A 20,245-nucleotide genomic window follows, 5' to 3' on the forward strand; every position below is an offset into this window, starting at 1 on the left:
ATTATACATGGAGATCATATCCCCCCTTATGTATTATACATGGAGATCATATCCCTCCCTTATGTATTATACATGGAGATCATATCCCCCCTTATGTATTATACATGGAGATCATACCCCCCTTATGTATTATACATGGTGATCATATCCTCCCTTATGTATTATACATGGAGATCATATCCCCCCTTATGTATTATACATGGAGATCATATCCCTCCCTTATGTATTATACATGGAGATCATATCCCCCCTTATGTATTATACATGGAGATCATATCCCCCCTTATGTATTATACATGGAGATCATATCCCCCCTTATGTATTATACATGGTGATCATATCCCCCTTATGTATTATACATGGAGATCATATCCCCCTTATGTATTATACATGGTGATCATATCCCCCTTATGTATTATACATGGTGATCATATCCCCCCCTTATGTATTATACATGGTGATCATATCTCCCCTTATGTATTATACATGGTGATCATATCCCCCCTTATGTATTATACATGGAGATCATATCCCCCCTTAATATCCTCTTCTCAAGAGAGAATAAATTCAGTTCCTCTAATCTTTCCTCATAGCTGATCTCCTCCATGCCTCTTATCAGTTTGGTTGCCCTTCTCTGTACTTTCTCCAGTTCCCCAATGTTCTTTTTGTGAATTGGTGCCAAAACTGAACTGCATATTCCAGATGAGGTCTTACTAATGATTTGTACCGGGGGAAATTATATCTCTCTCTCTGGAGTCTATACCTCTTTTAATACAAGAGACGATTTTGCTCGCTTTAGAACCCGCAGCTTGGCATTGCATTCCATTATTAAGCTTGTGATCTACCAGAACCCCCAGATCCTTCTCCACCATTGATTCCCCCAGTTGTACCCCCCCTAGTTTGTATGATGCATGCATATTCTTATAAAAGTAAGAACATGTTTTTTTAACTGAAGAAAGATTACATTACAAAAAAGAGCAACATTTTGAGATGGCAAAAAGTGCCTTTATTGCTGAGCTGTAACTCTTGGTCTTTTTTCTACAATAAACTCTTTTTTGTAATGTGATCTTTCTTCAATAAAAAAAATTCGGACTTGTTTGCTTTGCTGGTGAATATTTACATAGTTTCCTCCAATCAGTTCTCAGAGCTCTCCACTAGAGCTCTGCAGTGTGTAATTTCAGTGCCCCCCCCCCCCCACCTCTGGCACTAGACTAGAGGAACCTTGGAAAGGACTGACTTGTCCTCTACACAGGGACCCCAATGGCCATCTTGCGGGAGCCTGTGCCCGATTGGGGACAGAGCTTTCCTAAGATTTGAGAAGCCATCTTGGACTCAGACTTGGACTTTGATTATAAAGCCCCTACTGGATCATTTTGGCATGCCAGCACTGTGGAGAGTACAGAAATAGAGACAAACACTCACTGGTTATGAAAAGGCAGGCTAAGCCTAGGAAAAGGTTCCAGAGAAGTCCTGCATAATGAAGAGACTACCTGGCTTTTGGGGAAGGACCTTTGTGCTCAGCCTGCTATCTGGATTGGTACATCCTTGCATACTGATCTGCCAGCACAACAGCCCTTCTGGAAGGCCACATGTAGCAGCTCCAAGGACAACTAAATAAAGGGGTAACCCTTGATTAGTCTCGATCACTCTGATGTATGTAAGTCTTGCAAAATTGATGGTATTGCTGCAGATGTGTATGTAACAAGCAAATGAATAAACCTCCCAGTAGGGCTATTACTGGGCTGCAGCTAAAGGGAACTCTAATGATTTGTAGTGTGACTTCAGGAGACCAATACCAACTGTGACCTGGGGTAGTTAGCTCTCCTGGTAGATGTGTTATTTAATGAGTCCACGGCAGACAGGAACTATTTTTAAGGGCTTGGTAGTCCACTTTTATTTAAAAAAAAAAGCAAATGTTCACAAACCAATGATTTCCCATTTAGAGGATCTTCTCCAACTTCAACAGAAATGCATACAATGGAAAATGCCAAGCCACCTTGCAGTACCTCTCCTGGATACCTGGCTCTCTAACCTTTAGACACAGTGCCCTGCTGTAAGGCCCACCTCTAGCCTATGGATGGTGGTTCTCCTGACACCACGTTAGGAGCCAACCTGACTCATGGAACTGAGACTTCTGTCTCTTGACTTCTGGCTGGGTCTTCTAACCCCTTGATGAGACCTTCTGTCTCCTACACTGGAAGCGGTCTCCAGCTGGGAACCCTGAGCTTTTCTCAGAACTGAGTATATAACGACACTGCACACCTGTGTACTCCAGATTGCAGGTGTTCAGCAAAACACGAACACAGGATTGAATGTTCCGATCCAGAGCTGCAGAATCCAGAGAAAGCCAAATCCACAGCTGAAAGACACTAGTCTGGAAGGTCACCTTCACCATAAATGCGAATTCTGCATGACATCTTCCTATCTTCTCACAGTGACAGGGTCTCACCCTGTCACACAAGCTCACATTAAACCTAGAATGAGCAAGTGAGCAACATGTGTTTGTCCTCTCACCTTTGATACAGATAGTGCAGCTGCATCTTTGTCATACTTCGCACTCAGATCACTAATAATCCTGTAACATATATATGTATTTTACTGTCCATAGTTCAACTTTGGGAAAGTGAACTCATTATAGTAGCTACTGACTATGTAAATATGCTATGTAAACATGAAAATCACAAAAGGATGTTCTTTTGTTGGAGCCCAGCTTCATAGCTAGCCAAATGTAAAACCGCTTTACTAAATGATGTTCTGTAGTAGTTAGAAGATGCAGCAAAGTGAGGAAATGGGGCAGGGTTATCTTACAGTGGGAATCGAAAGTTTGGGCACCCCAGCTAAAAATTTGTATTAATGTGCATAAAGAAGCCAAGGAAAGATGGAAAAATCTCCAAAAGGCATCAAATTACAGATTAGACATTCTTATAATATGTCAGCAAAAGTTAGATTTTATTTCCATCATTTACACTTTCAAAATAACAGAAAACAAAAAAATGGCGTCTGCAAAAGTTTGGGCACCCTGCAGAATTTATAGCATGTACTGCCCCCTTTGCAAAGCTGAGATCTGCCAGTGTCATGGATTGTTCTCAATCATCGTCTGGGCAGACCAGGTGATGTCAATCTCAAAGGTTTTAAATGCCCAGACTCATCTGACCTTGCCCCAACAATCAGCACCATGGGTTCTTCTAAGCAGTTGTCTAGAAAACTTAAACTGAAAATAGTTGACGCTCACAAAGCTGGAGAAGGCTATAAGAAGATAGCAAAGCATTTTCAGATGTCAATATCCTCTGTTCGGGAATGTAACTAAGAAATGGCAGTCATCAGGAACAGTGGAAGTTAAAGCAACATCTGGAAGACCAAGAAAAATATCAGACAGAACAGCTCGCAGGATTGTGAGAAAAACAATTCAAAACTCACGTTTGACTGCACGATCCCTCCAGAAAGATCTGGCAGACACTGGAGTTGTGGTACACTATTCCACTATAAAGAGATACTTGTACAAATATGGTCTTCATGGAAGAGTCATCAGAAGAAAACCTCTTCTACGTCCTCACCACAAAAATCATCGTTTGAACTTTGCAAATGAACATATAGACAAGCCTGATGCATTTTTGAAACAAGTTCTGTGGACTGATGAGGTTAAAATTGAACTTTTTGGCCGGAATGAGCAAAGGTACGTTTGGAGAAGAAGGGGCACAGAATTTAATGAGAAGAACCTCTGTCCAACTGTTAAGCATGGGGTTGGATCAATCATGCTTTGGGGTTGTGTTGCAGCCAGTGGCACAGGGAACATCTCAAGAGTAGAAGGAAAAATGGATTCAATAAAATTTCAGCAAATTTTGGATAGTAACTTGATGCCATCTGCGAAAAAGCTGAAGTTAAAGAGAGGATGGCTTTTACAAATGGATAATGATCCTAAACACACCTCGAAATCCACGGGGGATTACATCAAGAGGCGTAAACTGAAGGTTTTGCCATGGCCTTCACAATCTCCTGACCTCAACATAATTGAAAATCTATGGATAGACCTTAAAAGAGCAGTGCGTGACAGACAGCCCAGAGATCTCAAAGAACTGGAAGACTTTTGTAAGGAAGAATGGGCAAAGATACCTCAAACAAGAATTGAAAGACTCTTGGCTGGCTACAAAAAGCATTTACAAGCTGTGATACTTGCCAAAGGGGGCAGTACAAGATATTAACTCTGCAGGGTGCCCAAACTTTTGCAGATGCCATTTTTTTGTTTTCTGTTATTTTGAAAGTGTAAATGATGGAAATAAAATCTAACTTTTGTTGACATATTATAAGAATGTCTAATCTGTAATTTGATGCCTTTTGGAGATTTTTCCATCTTTCCTTGGCTTCTTTATGCACATTAATACAAATTTTTAGCTGGGGTGCCCAAACTTTCGATCCCCACTGTATGTGTAACATCAACATAAGACGTTTTTCCTGTGAGTCAAACTCCTGATGTTTCCCGTCAAAACCATTTGTGAGGATATTGGATATTGAGACAATCTCATTGGTCAGAAGGATGATGGTTGGGCTTAGCTATGAAGTTATGGAATGTCGGGTATCCAGGGCTTTATTTTTTTTTCAGACAATATCTGCAGGTACTCGCATCTTCAAAATCACCCCTGGTTTCTGCCCCCTACCAACCTCCAAGCACTGTCACTTGGTTTGACTCCCCTATCCACCTTTCAGTTCCACCCCTTTTAAAGAATACAGATCCCAATATAATTTTGTGGCGCCAAGTAAATTTTATGGCATTTGTTAAAAAAAGATCGCCTGCTGCCAGCAAGAATATACCCCATGCAACAGCAGATCCCCCCAGTAACAATAGACACCCCCAGCAACAGTAACCCTCTGCAACAAAATACCCCATCCAGCAACAACAGATCCCCACCAGCAGCAATAGATCTCCCAGCAGCCAGCATCAATAGACTCTCCAGTAGCCAGCAACAATAGACCCCCTACCTCAAACGTAGATCCCTCCCAGCAACAACTGACCACCAGAAATAATAGATCCCCCCAGTGACAATAGATGCCCCAGCATCCAGCATTAACAGTCCCTCCAGCACATACCAGCTTTCTTGCCATTGCAAACGTTCAGCGATGGAGGTGCTGGAAGTGCCAGCATTGCTTTCACTTGGGCTCCTGCTGAAAAGAAGCCCTGCAAGTATCAATGACAAAGTTAAAATAGGCTTTTCTGGCTAACAAACAGTCATCTTGGGGTGATTTCTCATAGGTAGAATTTTAAAGCACCTATTTATAAGGTAAAAAATGTTTAAAAAGTGCTGTCTGCAAAGAAAATAATTAATAACTACCTATCTTGCCAACCATGCCGCCAGTCTTTACTCCCTTGAAGAGCTAAGCTTGCAGAGCAATCTGTTGCATCCAACACTTTTAGGAGTGTGGGGTGCCTTTCTGTTTGGTGGTTCCTTCTACCTTCTTCTACGTCACTACGGGACACATAAGTAGTGTAGGGGGTCAGTGAAAGATTGGCGTTAGAGGTAGCAGAACAAGTAAGTATCCTTTTCCTTACAGGTTGACCTATTTTACAACCACTTTAACTAGTTTTTCTGTCTTATGTTGAGCTGGTGCTACAAACAATACCAACCAACCTCAAGTGAGACAACATAGCTTGAACTGTGTTCATTTCTTCCCTGATGTTCTTCCGTTCAGTAATACAGTGAAATGATTGGTAAACTAAACTATTGATTCTGATCGTGTTTTTAGGCACAGAAAGAAAAGCTGCATGAGGAGCTAAAGAAAGTTTTACTACTGAAAGGACAAAGAAACTCAGCAGAGACAGAAGAACCAACGATGGAGACGAAGGTCAACATCACAGAGGTGGGAGGAAAAGCATATTTTTATATATATTGTATATTTTCTTTATTCATATATATGATCACTGCTAACATTGTTTTGTTCAACGGGGAGATCAGAATCCACAGACAGCTGAATGAGTCAGAGAAAAGACAGACCCCCCCCCCCTCGAAACACAGATAGGACTTTATTAAATAAATAATTGCACACAGGTTGCCAGCAAGCATGCTTTGGAAACTCATTTGCATTCAGGAACTCTGTTGACCAGAAAAATACATTATAATTTCCTTTTAATAATAGGATATTGTAATTCAGATCTTAAAACGCATAGCATTTTCAATCAGTTCATGATCACATTATTGATCCGACAGAATAATTGTCCATAAGCGTCAGTCTTGATAGGCATTGTAGGTTGGAAAAGCATTGGTAAGCAGGAAATGATTCTTACCTGATCTTACTGAAATTAGCTAAGTTGAGTATTGATCAAGGATGTTCATGACCAGTCTCAAGTCTAGTACACATGATGAGAAAATAGACAAAAATGACCATTTTAGGAGTGATCGTTTGATAATCTAGTCATTAGTACACAGCTTTCGAGAGCCGATCATGACAGTTCATGTGAAAATATCCGAAGGGACAAGAACGAAAATTTTTCTTGTATGATACCAGAACAAACAATTTTTGTTTAATGACTACAGTATTCATCCGAAAAAAATCGACAGACCAAGACTGCACATGCTCGGAAACTAAAGAATACGTTACAATACAGTATATCACATCACTTCCGAAGTTGTATTCTGTCATACGAGAATTTTTGTAACTTTAACAACCTCTTCATTTTCGATATGAGACTAGCATGCAAAAAAAACCTGAAGACCATTCACCCAATATTCTCATCGTGTGTGCGAGGAATTAGAAAGAACAAGTATTTACTTTTATCATACTGATCTGTTTAACAATTATGTCATATTTTTCATACCAGGAGAAGTTGAGAGCCTCCGAGATGGTGGAGGTGATAGTAGAAACTGAGGCTCAAGCTGGAATGAGTGGCATCAGCATCTCTGGAGGAGGAAGGGATGGACTGTTCATTTCAGATGTCCTCAAAGACTCCCCAGCTGCCAAAAATCTGCCTCTGCAAGAAGGTAAATGATCTAATGGGGTGAAATTATCGTCCCATCTGGGATGAGACTGGTAGCAATCTTATGATATGGTATTGCTACCTTCTTTATTCAAATATCTGTAGCAGGCCTTTTGTACAGGACACACAAAAGTCTGATAAGGAACTGGGACCAGAGCATGCTATTTTGTATAGCACAATTGTTGAGTGTGTGCTAATTCTTCCTACTTTCTCCTTCACAATGTCACAGGGGACCAGATCATCAGTGCACGAGTATACTTTGAGAACATTAAGTATGAAGACGCATTGAAAATCCTACAGTATGCAGAACATTACAAAGTCTCCTATTGCCTCAAAAGAACAGTGCCGTCTAGTGATGTCACGGTGTCATCAGAATCTGGGACTGTAGAGGTCAAAGGTCCAAAGGCCAAGATGCCAAAAATGGTATGTTGGAAAAAATAGGACTTATAGAGGTACAGATATTGGAAGCAGACAACACCACTCAGAATGGATTGTTTTTCTTTATTGGATGGAGTGGAGCGGGTTTTGTATACTGCTTAAACTTCACAGTTGTTTAGGATGCTTGTGGAGATACAGTATCTGTTGTCTAGCTTCACTTTGTAAGCTGATTTTGGCTTTTTAGACAAACTTACAGGGTTAAAGTAGAAGTCCAGTCAAAATTCTAAGCCCTATAATAACTACCCTGTTAAGGAAAGATGTGTATACTTACCTAATCTAAGGACACTCTGGTCTGGTCATGTAACTGGGGCTTCAGGGGGAAAGGAGGGACAGAGGACAACCAATGCCCCATAATAATTTATGGGTAATGTCACTGCAACCATTGTTGCTGCTCTCTCCTCCTCTGAAGCCAGCCACTGACGTGGCCAGACTAGATCGCCCTTGGATTAGGTAAGTATGCCCATCTTTACTTTACAGAGTAGTTAGTTTAGGGCTTAGAATTGGAGTAGGAGCAGATTTAGGATAAGTGAGCTTTTGACCAGACTTCCACTTTAAAATCAAAGTGTTGGCCAGGAAGACCAGAAGCTCTGAAGGCACAAAAATCTACTCACAGATAGGAGGGATGCATAGGAAGTCGGTGACTAGCAACAGCATGATCCCCAAGCAGGTTCCTGTGTATCTGAGGTTAGTTCTTGTGGAATAGAAACATCAGAAAAACTCCCCAGTGGGTCCTTCTTTCCAACCATAGGGCCTAGACTATGTCTATAGTTATGTCACTGTCCAGCTAGCAGGTGGTAATCTCGGTTCCTTTTCACATGTTAAGCAGGCAATATTTAATATTTGCTTATCTTAAGAAATGATTGCTGTTTACAGAGGTAGACAGCTGAAGCTCAGGTGAGTGAGTTGGGGGAGCCATCTCCCTCCCTACCCGTCCATCTCTGTTTTGTACATCTCCATATAGAGTATTAATATTCAAAAGGTAAATACAACAGGGAAGCTACTACTAAGCTCTCTTTATAGAAAACCCTGAATTTTCTACATAGCCATATGGGTGCATCTTGTACTAATGTTTACAGTATCTGTAAAGTAAAGAAGTTATATAAATATTATAAAACATCAATAATTTTCATATATTACAATAATTATATAATTATATCAAACATTCTAAATATAACAGGAACCTGGGTAGGAAAAACAACAGTCACTATAATTTACCCTTTGTCAGCAGTATATACTTGCCTTCCACTCACTCCCCTTTCTGCTCTATAAAGCACCTAGAAGCTACCAGTTTCAGAAGTTGTAGCTTACACAGGGCTATGGGCTCACCACGTCACAAAAAGCATTGGTCAAGCGCTGTCACATATAGTGATTTACATACTTCTCCATAGCCACGGGTACCAGGTATTTCCTTTATCTCCAGGCATTGAATGGAGAGACAGAAGAGCTAAGGAAAGGTAAGAATATGCTGGGGAGGGTGAGGGAATAAAGAAAGCATGATTAAGCAAAACACAGATTTGCTTTAAGAGAAGCAAATAAAATTGACCCAATACCATTATTATTTACCTTTACATTTAGATGATCAGGTATATTAAAACTGTGAAAAAGTGATACAACATCAATAAGCAAAACAAAGAAAGTTATCTCCTTGATACATGAATTATACAAACTGCTGTAAAATGTTGGAACTAAAATCTTAAATGTATGTTAAGCAATGTGCTGTTTTTTTTTCCAGTCTGTGAAAAGCCTTACACCTGTGAAGAAGAAAAAAAAGAAGGTGCCAAGTCAAGGGAAGGATTCTGACGTTTCAGTGGAGGCTATGAAAGGCTCTGAACTGTCTGTTGCCAATATGGACATTCCACCAGTAGATGTTGAGTTCTCCTTCCCCAAATTCTCCAAACTATTGAAAACAAAAGGTGGTGTAGAAGGTGAAGCTGTCCCCAAGACTACAGAGGTTTCCACAGCAGAAGAACAGAAAGGGCTAAAGATAAAATTCCCACGATTTAGGGTCAAGGATACTGCTGGAAAAGTTTCTGTAGATGAACCCAAAGCAAAAGCCAGAGCTGAGGGTGAGGTCAAAGAAAAATCTTCAGCTATATTTGGTATTTCTGTTCCAAAAATGAAAAAAACTAAAATAGATGTTGACGTGTCTATGCCAAAGGCTGCAATTGAAACCAAGGAAGAAACAATTTTTAAGGCACCTCAAGTAGAACTTGACATACCTTTTCCAGCTATAAAAACTGAAGCACCAGATATTCCTGAAAAGGTTAAAGTACCCGGGCTGAGCACTGCTGTTAAAATTCCAGATGTTGAAATTATGATGCCAACAGCTAGTGTTGAATTTGAAGCTCCAGAAGCTAAATTCAGCATTCCTCAACTGCCAAAAGTTGGTATTTGTACACCTCATATAGAAAAAGAGGCAGATATTGCTATGCAGGTTGATGGAAGGTCTAAAACAGAAATCACATTACCCTCAATTGAAATAGCAGCACCAAAAGTGGATGTAGATCTGAGTCTGCCAAAAGTTGAAGGCGCTGTAGAAGTTGAGCCTCCTGAAAGCACTAGCCATGGTTTTCAAATAAAACTGCCAAAATTTAGCATGTCTAGCAAAACTCCAGAAACTGCTTTGAAAGCAACACCACCAGAAATTAAAAAAGATATAGAGGTGACATTTTTTGATGATAAGCTAAAAATGCCATCTATAAAAACACCACATATTGGTATTTCTATACCTAAAGGTAAAGTGGAAGGCGATAGTCCTGATGGTCAACGCAAAAGTGCCATAAAATTGCCATCTCTTGAAATATCTGTTCCAAAAGTGGATGTTGATGTAACTGTCCCCAAGCTGGAAACAGGAGACATTGTTGAGCAAGTAGAAATTCCGGATGTGACATTAAAAATGCCAAAAATAAGCCCCCCTGGAGTACGCATGAAAGTTAAAGATGCTTATGCGGCAAGAGCCCAAATAGGTGATGTGAAGACGGAAAGATCTGAAGTAGGGGGCACAGTTGAAATTCCTGATGTGACACTTCAAATGCCAAAATTTAGCCTACCTAAAATGGGTTTAAAAGGTGATAAGCAGGAGGTCCCGGCTGAGGAGGCAGCCAAGAAAGGCGAAGAGGAAGAGTTTAAATTGAAAGGGCCTAAAATAAAGTTGCCCAGTTTTGGAAAGTTGTCATCCAAGGAAAAATCAGAGACAGATGTTCCAGAAAAACCATCTACAGAAGTGGAAGGGAAACTAAAATTTCCCTCTGTTAAGTTGCCATCTATTGACATTTCATTACCACAAGTCCAAGTCACTGAGCCAAGTAAGCTGGAAGTTACAGCTCCCACAGCTAAGGTAGATATTAAGGCACCTGAGCTGGAAGGCCCAGACCTGAAGCTAAAGATGCCCAAAGTCTCCCTACCTAAGTTAGATATCTCACCAAAGCTTACTAAACCTGATGCATCTCCTCCAAAAGTGGGAATCCACATTCCAAGCAGTGATTCAAAATTAAAAGGCGATGTGACTGTGAAAGAAAAACAAATCATCCCTGAATTGGATATTTCTATTCCCAAGATTAAACCTGCTGAACTTGGCATAACATTATCTAAATCTGATGACAGCATTTCGGTGGAAAAGCCAAAATTAGCACTGAAGCTCCCAAAAGTGGAGTCTGATGCAATAGCATTTGATGGGAAAATGGGAGACTCAAGAATTGGTCTTCCCTCTATTAAAATGCCTTCTCTTGAGATAGATACCCCAAGTCTTCAGTTTGACTTAAACCTGCCAAAAATGAAAACTGATGAGCTTGAACTAGCTAGTGAAACTGAGGCTAAATTCCAAATGCCCAAACTAAACCTCCCTAAACTGAGTGAAGTAGCCAAAGATATGGCTGTAGAACTTGATGTTCCAAAGATCACAGGTGATTTGTCTTTATCACATATTACTGCATACACAAAGGTTCCTGGACTGGATGTAGAAGATAAAGGTGAAAAAATTAGCTTACCAAAAGTTGAGATTGGATTAGGCAAAGTGTCTGAACTAGAAGTCAAGGAGCTCAAGGAAAAAGTTGATGTCAAGCTCCCTAAAGTAAAACTGGAAAAGCCTGATAAAGAAGAAATAGGAGCTAAAATTAAGTTGCCATCAGTCAAACTTCCTTCTGTTGAAATCACTACGCCCAACATTCCTGATGTAGACATTGATGCAGGTGTATCAAAAGTTGCCACGGAGCTGTCAGGGTTAGATATTTCCAGTGAAGCTGAAGCTAAATGGAAAGGTCCAAAATTTTCTCTTCGGAAACTTGGCATTTCAGGCCCTAAAGTGAAAAAAGGTGGTGAGGTAGACATAAAAACAAGGCACACAGAAAAAGATACAGAGGTTGCAGTCAAAGGACCAAAGTTGAAAATGCCTAAATTTGGAATGGTGTTCCCAAAAACAAAACTGGATGTTGAGGGTGAAGGAGACATAAAGGCTAGTAAAGGAAAGTTGGAGTCCTTTGATGGACAAGTAGAATTATCCACTGATGGGAAAGTGAAGCTTCCATCAGTTGAACTACCCACTATGGACATCTCTGCTCCAAAGTTGGAGGTAGATATTGCAGTTCCAAAATGTGAAGAATCTCAAATCTTGAACAAACCACCAGAAATAAATATTGACATTCCAGATGCAAAGCTGAGCCTTCCCAAATTTTCTTTGCCAAAATTTGGGAAGGGCAAAGGAACTGATGAAGATACAGAATCAGAAAAAGTAAAATTTTCAGTCTTTCCATCTAAAAAAACAAAGACTGTTGAGGTTTCAACTGAACTTGGTGAAGGTAGCACTGAGACCAAAGGAAAAAGCAAAGAAGTTAAATTGAAAATGCCAGCAATAAAGATGCCTTCATTTGGAATATCAAAGAAAGATGCTGATGTCACTGAAGCAAAATTGGAGATCAAAACTCCCGATGATAAAACAAAAAAAGCAAAAATAGTTACACAAGAAACAAAAGTTATAAAAGACGATAATGGGAAAATGGCTTTTATTAAAATGCCTATGTTTAAAATGTCCCCTCCAAAAGTGCAGGCACCCAAAGCTGATGTTACGCTAAAAGGTTCAAAAGAAGACATTCACCTGCCAGATGTTCATGTGAAAGTACCCCAAGTTACATTGCCTTCTTTTGGCATAAAGGGTGATCAAGCAGCTGAAGCTACTCTTCCAAAAACAGAGGCAAAGATATCAGAGAGACTGGAAAGCCTTGAGGTTCAGCTCAGTGAAATGGTGAAGATTCCCTCTCTGGAGATTTCCACTCCACCAGATGTTCCCGCTTTGCAAATTTCTGTCCCATGTGTTAAACCAGATATTTGTGCCTCTTTACCTAAAGCAGAAGTGGATGTTTCCGATGCAGATATCAAAAGATATGAAGGTGATTTAAAAATACCCAAAATACCATCCATTGATGTCTCTTTGCCAGATGTAGAATTGGACATTGGATTACCCAAAGCAACGGTGGACACTACTTTAGAACATAAAACTAGTCTTAGCCTGGAAAAGTCAGCTGCAAAATTGACAATGCCAAAGTTTGAACTGCCAAAGTTTGGAGAGCCAGAAGCCAAAGAAGACAGCAGCACAAAAGGGTCCAAAATTAAAATGCCACATGTGGACATTTCATTTCCCAAAGTCAAATTAGATGAGGAAGACATACCATTTATTGAGAGTGAACTAAAAATGCATGGTTCAAGTGCTGAAACAAGATCTACTGAAGCCGCATTCACTTTGCCGTCTGTAGAGTTACCAAAAATGTCTACTCCCAAAATAAGGGCTCCAGAACTTGAGCTAGATGTTAGCCTAAGCAAAGATGATTTAAAATTTGGAGACACATCAAAGACACCAAAAGCAGATTTAGACATTTCTGAAGGGGAACAACATGAGCTAAAAATCAAGATGCCAAAAATAAAGTTACCTAAATTTGGAAGTCCCAGTGCTGGAGTACAGGAAGACACGGTCAAAATAGATGCTAAGGCTTCCAAACAAGAGGAAGGTTCTGATTCTGGGATTTTGGGCTTTAAAATCAAAATGCCTAAGCTTCAAGTAGGATCTCTTAAAGGAAAAGGCGAAGTCGAGAAAGAAGGTGATCATAAAGTGTATGTGAAAGGTGATGTAAAATCCTCAGAACATGAAGATTCTGAAAATGGGCGACTGTTCAAAATCAAGATGCCTTCAATTGGAATTACCAAGGACAGTGCAGATGCTGCTACTGAGCCACTGCAACGATCTGAGGAAGGTACAAAGTTTAAAATGCCAAAAATCTCTTTGCCTGATGTTGGATTTTCAGGAAGTGATGGTGAGGCATTGGTGTCTTCAGCAGGTGGTCAAGCCAGTACTATGGATAAAATCAAAAGCACCACATCATCAAGCATTGAAAATTTAGAAATAGATTTTGGAGTGAAAATGCCAAAAATCAAGATGCCAACAATTGGATTACCAGGAAGGAAGGGAGATGATGAAATGGAGATGTCACTTGATGAGGAGTCAGAGACAAAAAAGTCTTTCCTTAAGATGCCACATGTGGAACTTTCTGCTCCAAAGATCAAGGCACATGGTGAATATGAAGTGGATAGTACAAAACTGAACACAGAAGGCAGTGATTATTTAAAGAAGAGCAGTAAAACCAAGGAGGAACACAAACACCATGGCACCACAGAAAATGATTCTGAAAAGAAACTCAAGGTGAAACTCCCCAAGGTTGCAGTCAGTTTACCAAAATCTGTGACTGCAGATATTGAACTTTCTGCTCCCAAACTAAAGTCAAATATGAATGACGCTGACATAACTTTGAAAAGTTCAGGCCACGCAGAAGATCATGAGGGAAAGAAGGCCAAAAAGACTTTCTCTCTTGGAAGAGTAAAGGATAAAACTACATCTGATGTAGATAGAAGTTTAGAAATTGAAGGACCAGACCTGAAGATAAAGTTACCAAAAATAAAAATGAAACCTTCTTTCAGTCGGTCACGAGGAAAGGGAAAGGGGGCAGAAGTAAATGGAGAACCTGATGCTGGAGATGCTGATATTAGTGCTGATGGATCAGGGAAGTCTTCAAAGATTAAGTTTCCCAAGTTAGGGTTTTCCTCCTCAAAGACAAATTCTGGAGAGGTAGGTGTAAATGGAACTGGTTCTTCTGGCCACTTGAATGGAGAGAATGAGATGTCTGTCCGAAATGGATCTCAGGATGTGGCTTTGAAAGTTGGGAAACTCAAGTTTCCTAAACTTGAATTTTCATCACCATACAAAGGCAAAGAAATAGACTCTGAAATGAATCTAAATTTGGTGAAGAAGGAAGAGCTAGATTCTAAAGAAGAAACAAATGAGAGTTCCTTCTCAAGCAAATTTAAATCTCCTAAAATAGCCTTCTCTGCTTTCAAGAAAAAAGATAGGGGTGAGTATACAACAGCAGTGGAAAATGTTGGTGAGGGAGACTCAAAATCAGGAAGGGGTCGCATTTCCCTTGGATTCTTGTCAAGTAAATCCAAGGGGGAGTACACAGTGGACAATACCGGCATAGAGGAAGACACAGAGGGGAGCACCAGCAAAGACAAATCAGCTACATTTAAGATACCTAAATTATCCCTGGGGACTAAGACAGGGACAGAGGTGGACAGTTCTAAAGAGGTAGAAAAACACACAGAAGAAGGTTCTCAAGAAGGTTTCAAGATCAGCCTGCCACAAGTGAGTTTCACCACCCATCAGGAAGAACAGATAACCAAGGAGGAAGAGACTACTCTGGGCTTCCTGAAAGTTACAACGACAAAACAGATCAAGACAGAGACTGTAACAGAGAAGACACTGGCCATATAAGACAATCAGAACTGTTCTTTTTTTTGTTTTTACCAAACACTTGATATAACAGCATTATTTAATAGTTGCAGGCCTCACATTTCCAAGATAATCTCTCCACTCTAACCCCTACTGCAGCTTTGTTCAAAGAGTGCTAAAGACATCATTGTAAAGGTGACCTTTTTCTTTGCTTGTTTCTGAAATTGATCAGTTTAAATCAAACTATAATTAACACATGACTTAAGAAAAACACTAAAAAAACATGGTGTTAGTGTCATACATAATGAATTTATGAGTTCTCTCTCTTTAGTAAATGCTGTGGTGAGTAGTATTGTAGAAAGCATTTATTATTGTCACTGGGGCTATTACCACAAATACAGAGTTGAATGAAACAGCATTTGGATATTGATGCCAGAACTGGAAATACTACTCTAGAGTTTTATTAATTATTTTTCCATAGGGTCACTGATCCAAGTCCCAAAATGATTCTATGAAATTTCCTGAAGTCAATTTTATACCTGAATAATCACTTATATGGGGCAGATGACATAATTCTTCTTGCTGTTTGACTGTCTTGGCTCTTGATTTACCTGTTTCAATTGTATGTCACCAGAGATGGCCAATCAAAACACAGCAAGGAGAAAGGTCATGCCAGCATTACTGTTCATATGGGTTGTTAAGACATAACTTGCTGCAGCTTGAGAAGACAACATGAACTTGAGCAAGAAGGAACTCCTTTGATACTTCAAGTATGGTAGTTGTGTTACCTCTAGGTAAAACGTCTTATACACTGTACTTTTTTCAAACATACACTAGACAAAAGTATGTGAACACCCCTCCAAATAATTAAATTCAGGGGATTCTACCAAAGGAGTTGTTAATACCATAGCATACAAAGACATTTTAAACAATTGGGTACTTCAGACTTTGTGGCAACAAATGAGGTTAGGCCGTTTTCTGGTCTGGCTTGACTTTGCCCTTTGCACCAAGCCGGCAACATAAAGACATGGTTTGATGAGTTTGGGGTGGAGGAACTTGTATTGCCTGGACCTAGCTCTAACTTCAACCCTAATTAACTTTTTTGTCCAATATCAGTAGATAACCTCACAAAGGATTTTTACAACTGAATTAGCACAATTTCCCACAGAAACACTCCAAAATCTTGTGGGAAGCCTTTCCAGAAGAGAGGAGCCTGTTACAGCCTCAAAGGGGGCACCAATGGGATGTCCAACAGACTAATATAGGTGTGATGGTCAGGTGTGCACAATGTTTTGGCCAATATGTAAATCTTTTATGTATATATAGAATATAATTTGCAGAAAACTGGATCAGCAGCAGTTATCAGACCCCTGTCCAGAGAATCATCTTACTAATGTACCTTCCTTTATTATTCAGACTGCCCTACCAGAACAGATTGATACATTTGTATTTTTGAAGTTTGTATAAGTCTACAAATACCTATATTGGCAGTTTTGTTATTCAGTTATTTAGCTGTTCTACTGTCATTACACATAGGAGGGAGTCACTGGTTTTGATTTACTAGAGGCAAATAGACTGTGCACTTTGCAAGTGCGATTGCACTCATTTTCCCCAGAGCTTAGTGAATGTGGTAAAGCTTCACTTTGTAAAGAATAACCAATCGGGTGCGAGGAAAATTAAAAAAAACAGCATTTTTGCTTACATATGATTTGATGATGGAATCTGCAGAGATTCACCACCATATCTAAGCTCTGGGGAAAAAATTAGTGAAACTGCACTTGCAAAGTGGACCGTCTAATAAATCAACCCCTTTGCATGTGTATGGCTTGCTCATTGGATTTATGAAGCACAAAATGCCTAAATGCATGTTCAATATAGTTGTACCATCACAAACATCATTGCCCTAGAACTAGAGGAACACAGTCATTGGATAGCTATTTCTGTTGCCGCTATCTCATAACAGGTGTCTTGCTTTATAGCAGACTCCCTCGAAACCCTAAAAAGTTGTCACGTCTACTGTGTTAATGACTTCTGATTCGATCCTGAATAAGGCTGAAACCCAGATCTAGCCTATATGATCTGGGGGTACAATACAAAAAACGTCAGGGGGCGTAATGTCAGTAGTGTGACAGGGATGCATGGAACCAGTTTTCCCTGTTCACTTGACACACTTCTGTACCGCAGAGTCATAACCCTGAAGTAACGTCTGACAGGTAGTGCATAGGTGGTGCAGGAGTGAACTGGGAATGCTGTCATTAGTTTAGGGTGATTAAACAGAACCTGTGCCCCCTTATATCAGGTGTCCCTAACAGAGTCCCTCCTTATATCAGGAGTTCTTATCAGAGTTTCTCCTTACATCAAAGCTCCTATAAAAGTCCCTCCTTACATCAGGTGTCCTCATCAGAGTGCCCCACACATAAAATGGGTACATCAGAGTGCCCCCTTACTTCAATTACCTCATCAGAGTGCCCCCTTACTTCAATTGCCTCATCAGAGTGCCCTCTTACATCAACTGCCCCCCCTAAGAATGCCCCTTTACATCAACTGTCCCCATCAGAGTTTTCCATTACATCTGCTGTCCCCTTCAGAGTGTCCCCTTACATCAATTGCCCCCTTCAGAGTGCCCCCTTACATCAATTGCCACCCTAAGAGTGCCCCTTTACATCAACTGTCCCCACCAGAGTTTTCCTTTACATCTACTGTCCCCTTCAGAGTGTCCCCTTACATCAATTGCCCCCCTCAGAGTGCCCCCTTACATCAACTGTCCCCATCAGGTTTCATGGATTTGTGGATGTATTCTCAGAAGTCTGGAGGGGTACAACTAAAATATGGGGTGGCATAGCCCACCCCAGCACCCCTCTAGATCCGGGTCTGCTGAAACCATGTTGAATAAAGGATTTGTGAACTTCAGACTTTTTTTTTTCAGTTTTAGAGGGAACCCCTGTCAGGTTTTTATTTGCAGTCCCCATTGGAGAAATTTCCCCTCACTTCCTGTTGGGACAGTGGGAACACAAATGTCTTTTTTTTTTTTTTTAGTAAACTGAGGAAGGATCAGAACCTCCATCAGATTATTGTTCCTGTTACTTCACATCCTTCATTTTTTATCCTGATGTCACAGAGACAGAAAGAGAAATATTATCCCTCGATTGGGGTCACGGACAGCATGGACAGGCAAACCAATCTACTTTTCCTAAGTCTAACCAATGCTAAAAAAAAAAAAGTTGAGCTTTGAAATCTTCTTTTCCAGACTATGTTTTATATTTAGAACCATTTAAACGATTTGAATGATGTGCCATCCGCACATCTTTATACCTTACAATGCGAAGGATATAAAGCTCCCCGACACTTTTGCTCTGTATATAATGTCAGCATTGGAAGTTAGGCTTTAGCTCTATAGGATTATACTGATGGCTGATTCAATGTAAACCCCTATTGTGATTTAGTGAGCCAGCAGTTGACTAATGCCTATTCTAATTCTTGTGTCTAAGTTCATTTTAAATTCTTCTTTTATGAACAATGGAACAAGATAAAAATGGAGCAAAAGTCGGAATTTTGCCTGTAGCAACTAGATATCTGAATTTAGATAAAAGCAGACCAGTTGCGATCGGCAGCAAGTCTACTCCTGCTCTGCGTTGGACTAGTAGGTACAGATTATTCTGATCAAACAGCTAAAGACTCTCTGGGAAGTGTCAGGGGCCTCTATATTATTTAAAGCTGAACTCCAGGCAAACAGTTAATTACAGTATGAGAAAACATATAATGGGAGCTGTTTTACCTGCCAAAGAATTTGTATTTCTGTCCATCCAGTCCTGAGATTTACAAAGCCTGGTAAGCAGAGTTTTATTTGCATCAGCTGAGCAATACAGCTAGGTCACCTCCTGCCTCCAGCCTGTCACTGGATAGTGGAAGAGCAGCAGCTGACTGATGTGACCAACTCTCTGCTCTCTTCACCTGTTCCTTGTCAGCACATGTGCATTCAGGATATGTGATTGGCTCCTAGTGCTGCCCCTCCCACTCTCAGTCTTTTTTACAAGAGATTAGGAGGCTGAAATAAAGTCAGGTCTTTACATTAACTACATTTCAAATACATCTTTTTTTTTTTTCAATAAATACACACTTGCGTTCATTGGTGTTTTTTCTTTATATCTACATGGAGTTCAGCTTTAGCATTTCTTAATGACATCACTTCCTGCCAAGGTTGCCCTTAAAAAACATGGTCAACCTGTACCTGCATTACCCTTGGGCATGTATACCTTGTGGTTTTCTAGGAGAGATATAAGATGAAATGAGATCAGGTCTATAGTAGCCGCCATAGACTGTCAGAGACAGCTGCATGTAGAAAACAGTTGGGTTTTCTTGTATTAGGGAGGTTAGAGTGGGATTTTAGCACATGAGAGAGTTTATCGTCCTGCAGACTGATGTGACATTTGTATTATCGATAATAGCATTCGTCATTCTGTGTAAACATACTTGTGAAAATCTAGAGGCTACTACAAGGTGTATAATGTCTTTTTTCGTATTACCATTACTGTTAATTATTAAAAAAAATAAAAGTGACTTTATATTTGAAGTGAAGAAAAAAAAAATTATTGTTTTGTAAAGTACCAACTAACCTTCCTTCTGCTATGGACTTATTTTTTAAGTGGCGTTTTGACATAGTAATCAAATCTTTAATCGAAACGTTTTAATAAACATTTCACTGAAAAACCTGAAGAGTGGGGTGTGCCTGTGTATGTTCTGATTTTCCAACCTATAGGTGACCTCCTATCTAGAAGAACAATGCCAAGTGTCACTTTAGAGGAGAACCAATCAAAATTGTGCTTAGGAAGAATCTGACTATTCAGTTTTTTTATTAGTATAATTATACTTTTTTGCTTTAAACAACGGTATAGTTTCCCTTGTTTTACACAGTAGTGCTTTTAAAGGAAGGTTTTATACAGTCTCGTTTTTATCAGATGTATAGTTTCCCTTTTGTTAAAACAGTCTTGGTTTTATAAGATATATACTTTTCCTCTTGTTTATACAGTCTTGCTTTCATCTCATTTGTAGTTGCCCCTCTGCTTTTATGTATGTAT

General features: G+C 39.9%; 1 protein-coding gene across 1 annotated transcript in view; it reads left to right on the forward strand.

Moving 5' to 3' along the window:
* Positions 1–19,883, forward strand: part of PRX (periaxin) — a 72,605-nt gene extending 52,722 nt beyond the window's left edge. Inside the window, exons 4-7 of the mRNA XM_089654184.1 lie at positions 5,737–5,850; positions 6,809–6,968; positions 7,194–7,387; positions 9,135–19,883. Of these exons, the coding sequence (XP_089510310.1) occupies positions 5,824–5,850; positions 6,809–6,968; positions 7,194–7,387; positions 9,135–15,212 (6,459 nt within the window). The 5' untranslated portion in view covers positions 5,737–5,823 and the 3' untranslated portion in view covers positions 15,213–19,883. The remainder of the gene's footprint in view (positions 1–5,736; positions 5,851–6,808; positions 6,969–7,193; positions 7,388–9,134) is intronic.
* Positions 19,884–20,245: the final 362 nt, after the last annotated feature.

The sequence above is a fragment of the Staurois parvus genome, unplaced genomic scaffold (assembly GCF_062004578.1).
Source record: "Staurois parvus isolate SC_StPar_1 unplaced genomic scaffold, SC_StPar_1.0 ptg000746l, whole genome shotgun sequence".
NCBI classification, from domain to species: Eukaryota; Metazoa; Chordata; class Amphibia; order Anura; family Ranidae; genus Staurois; species Staurois parvus.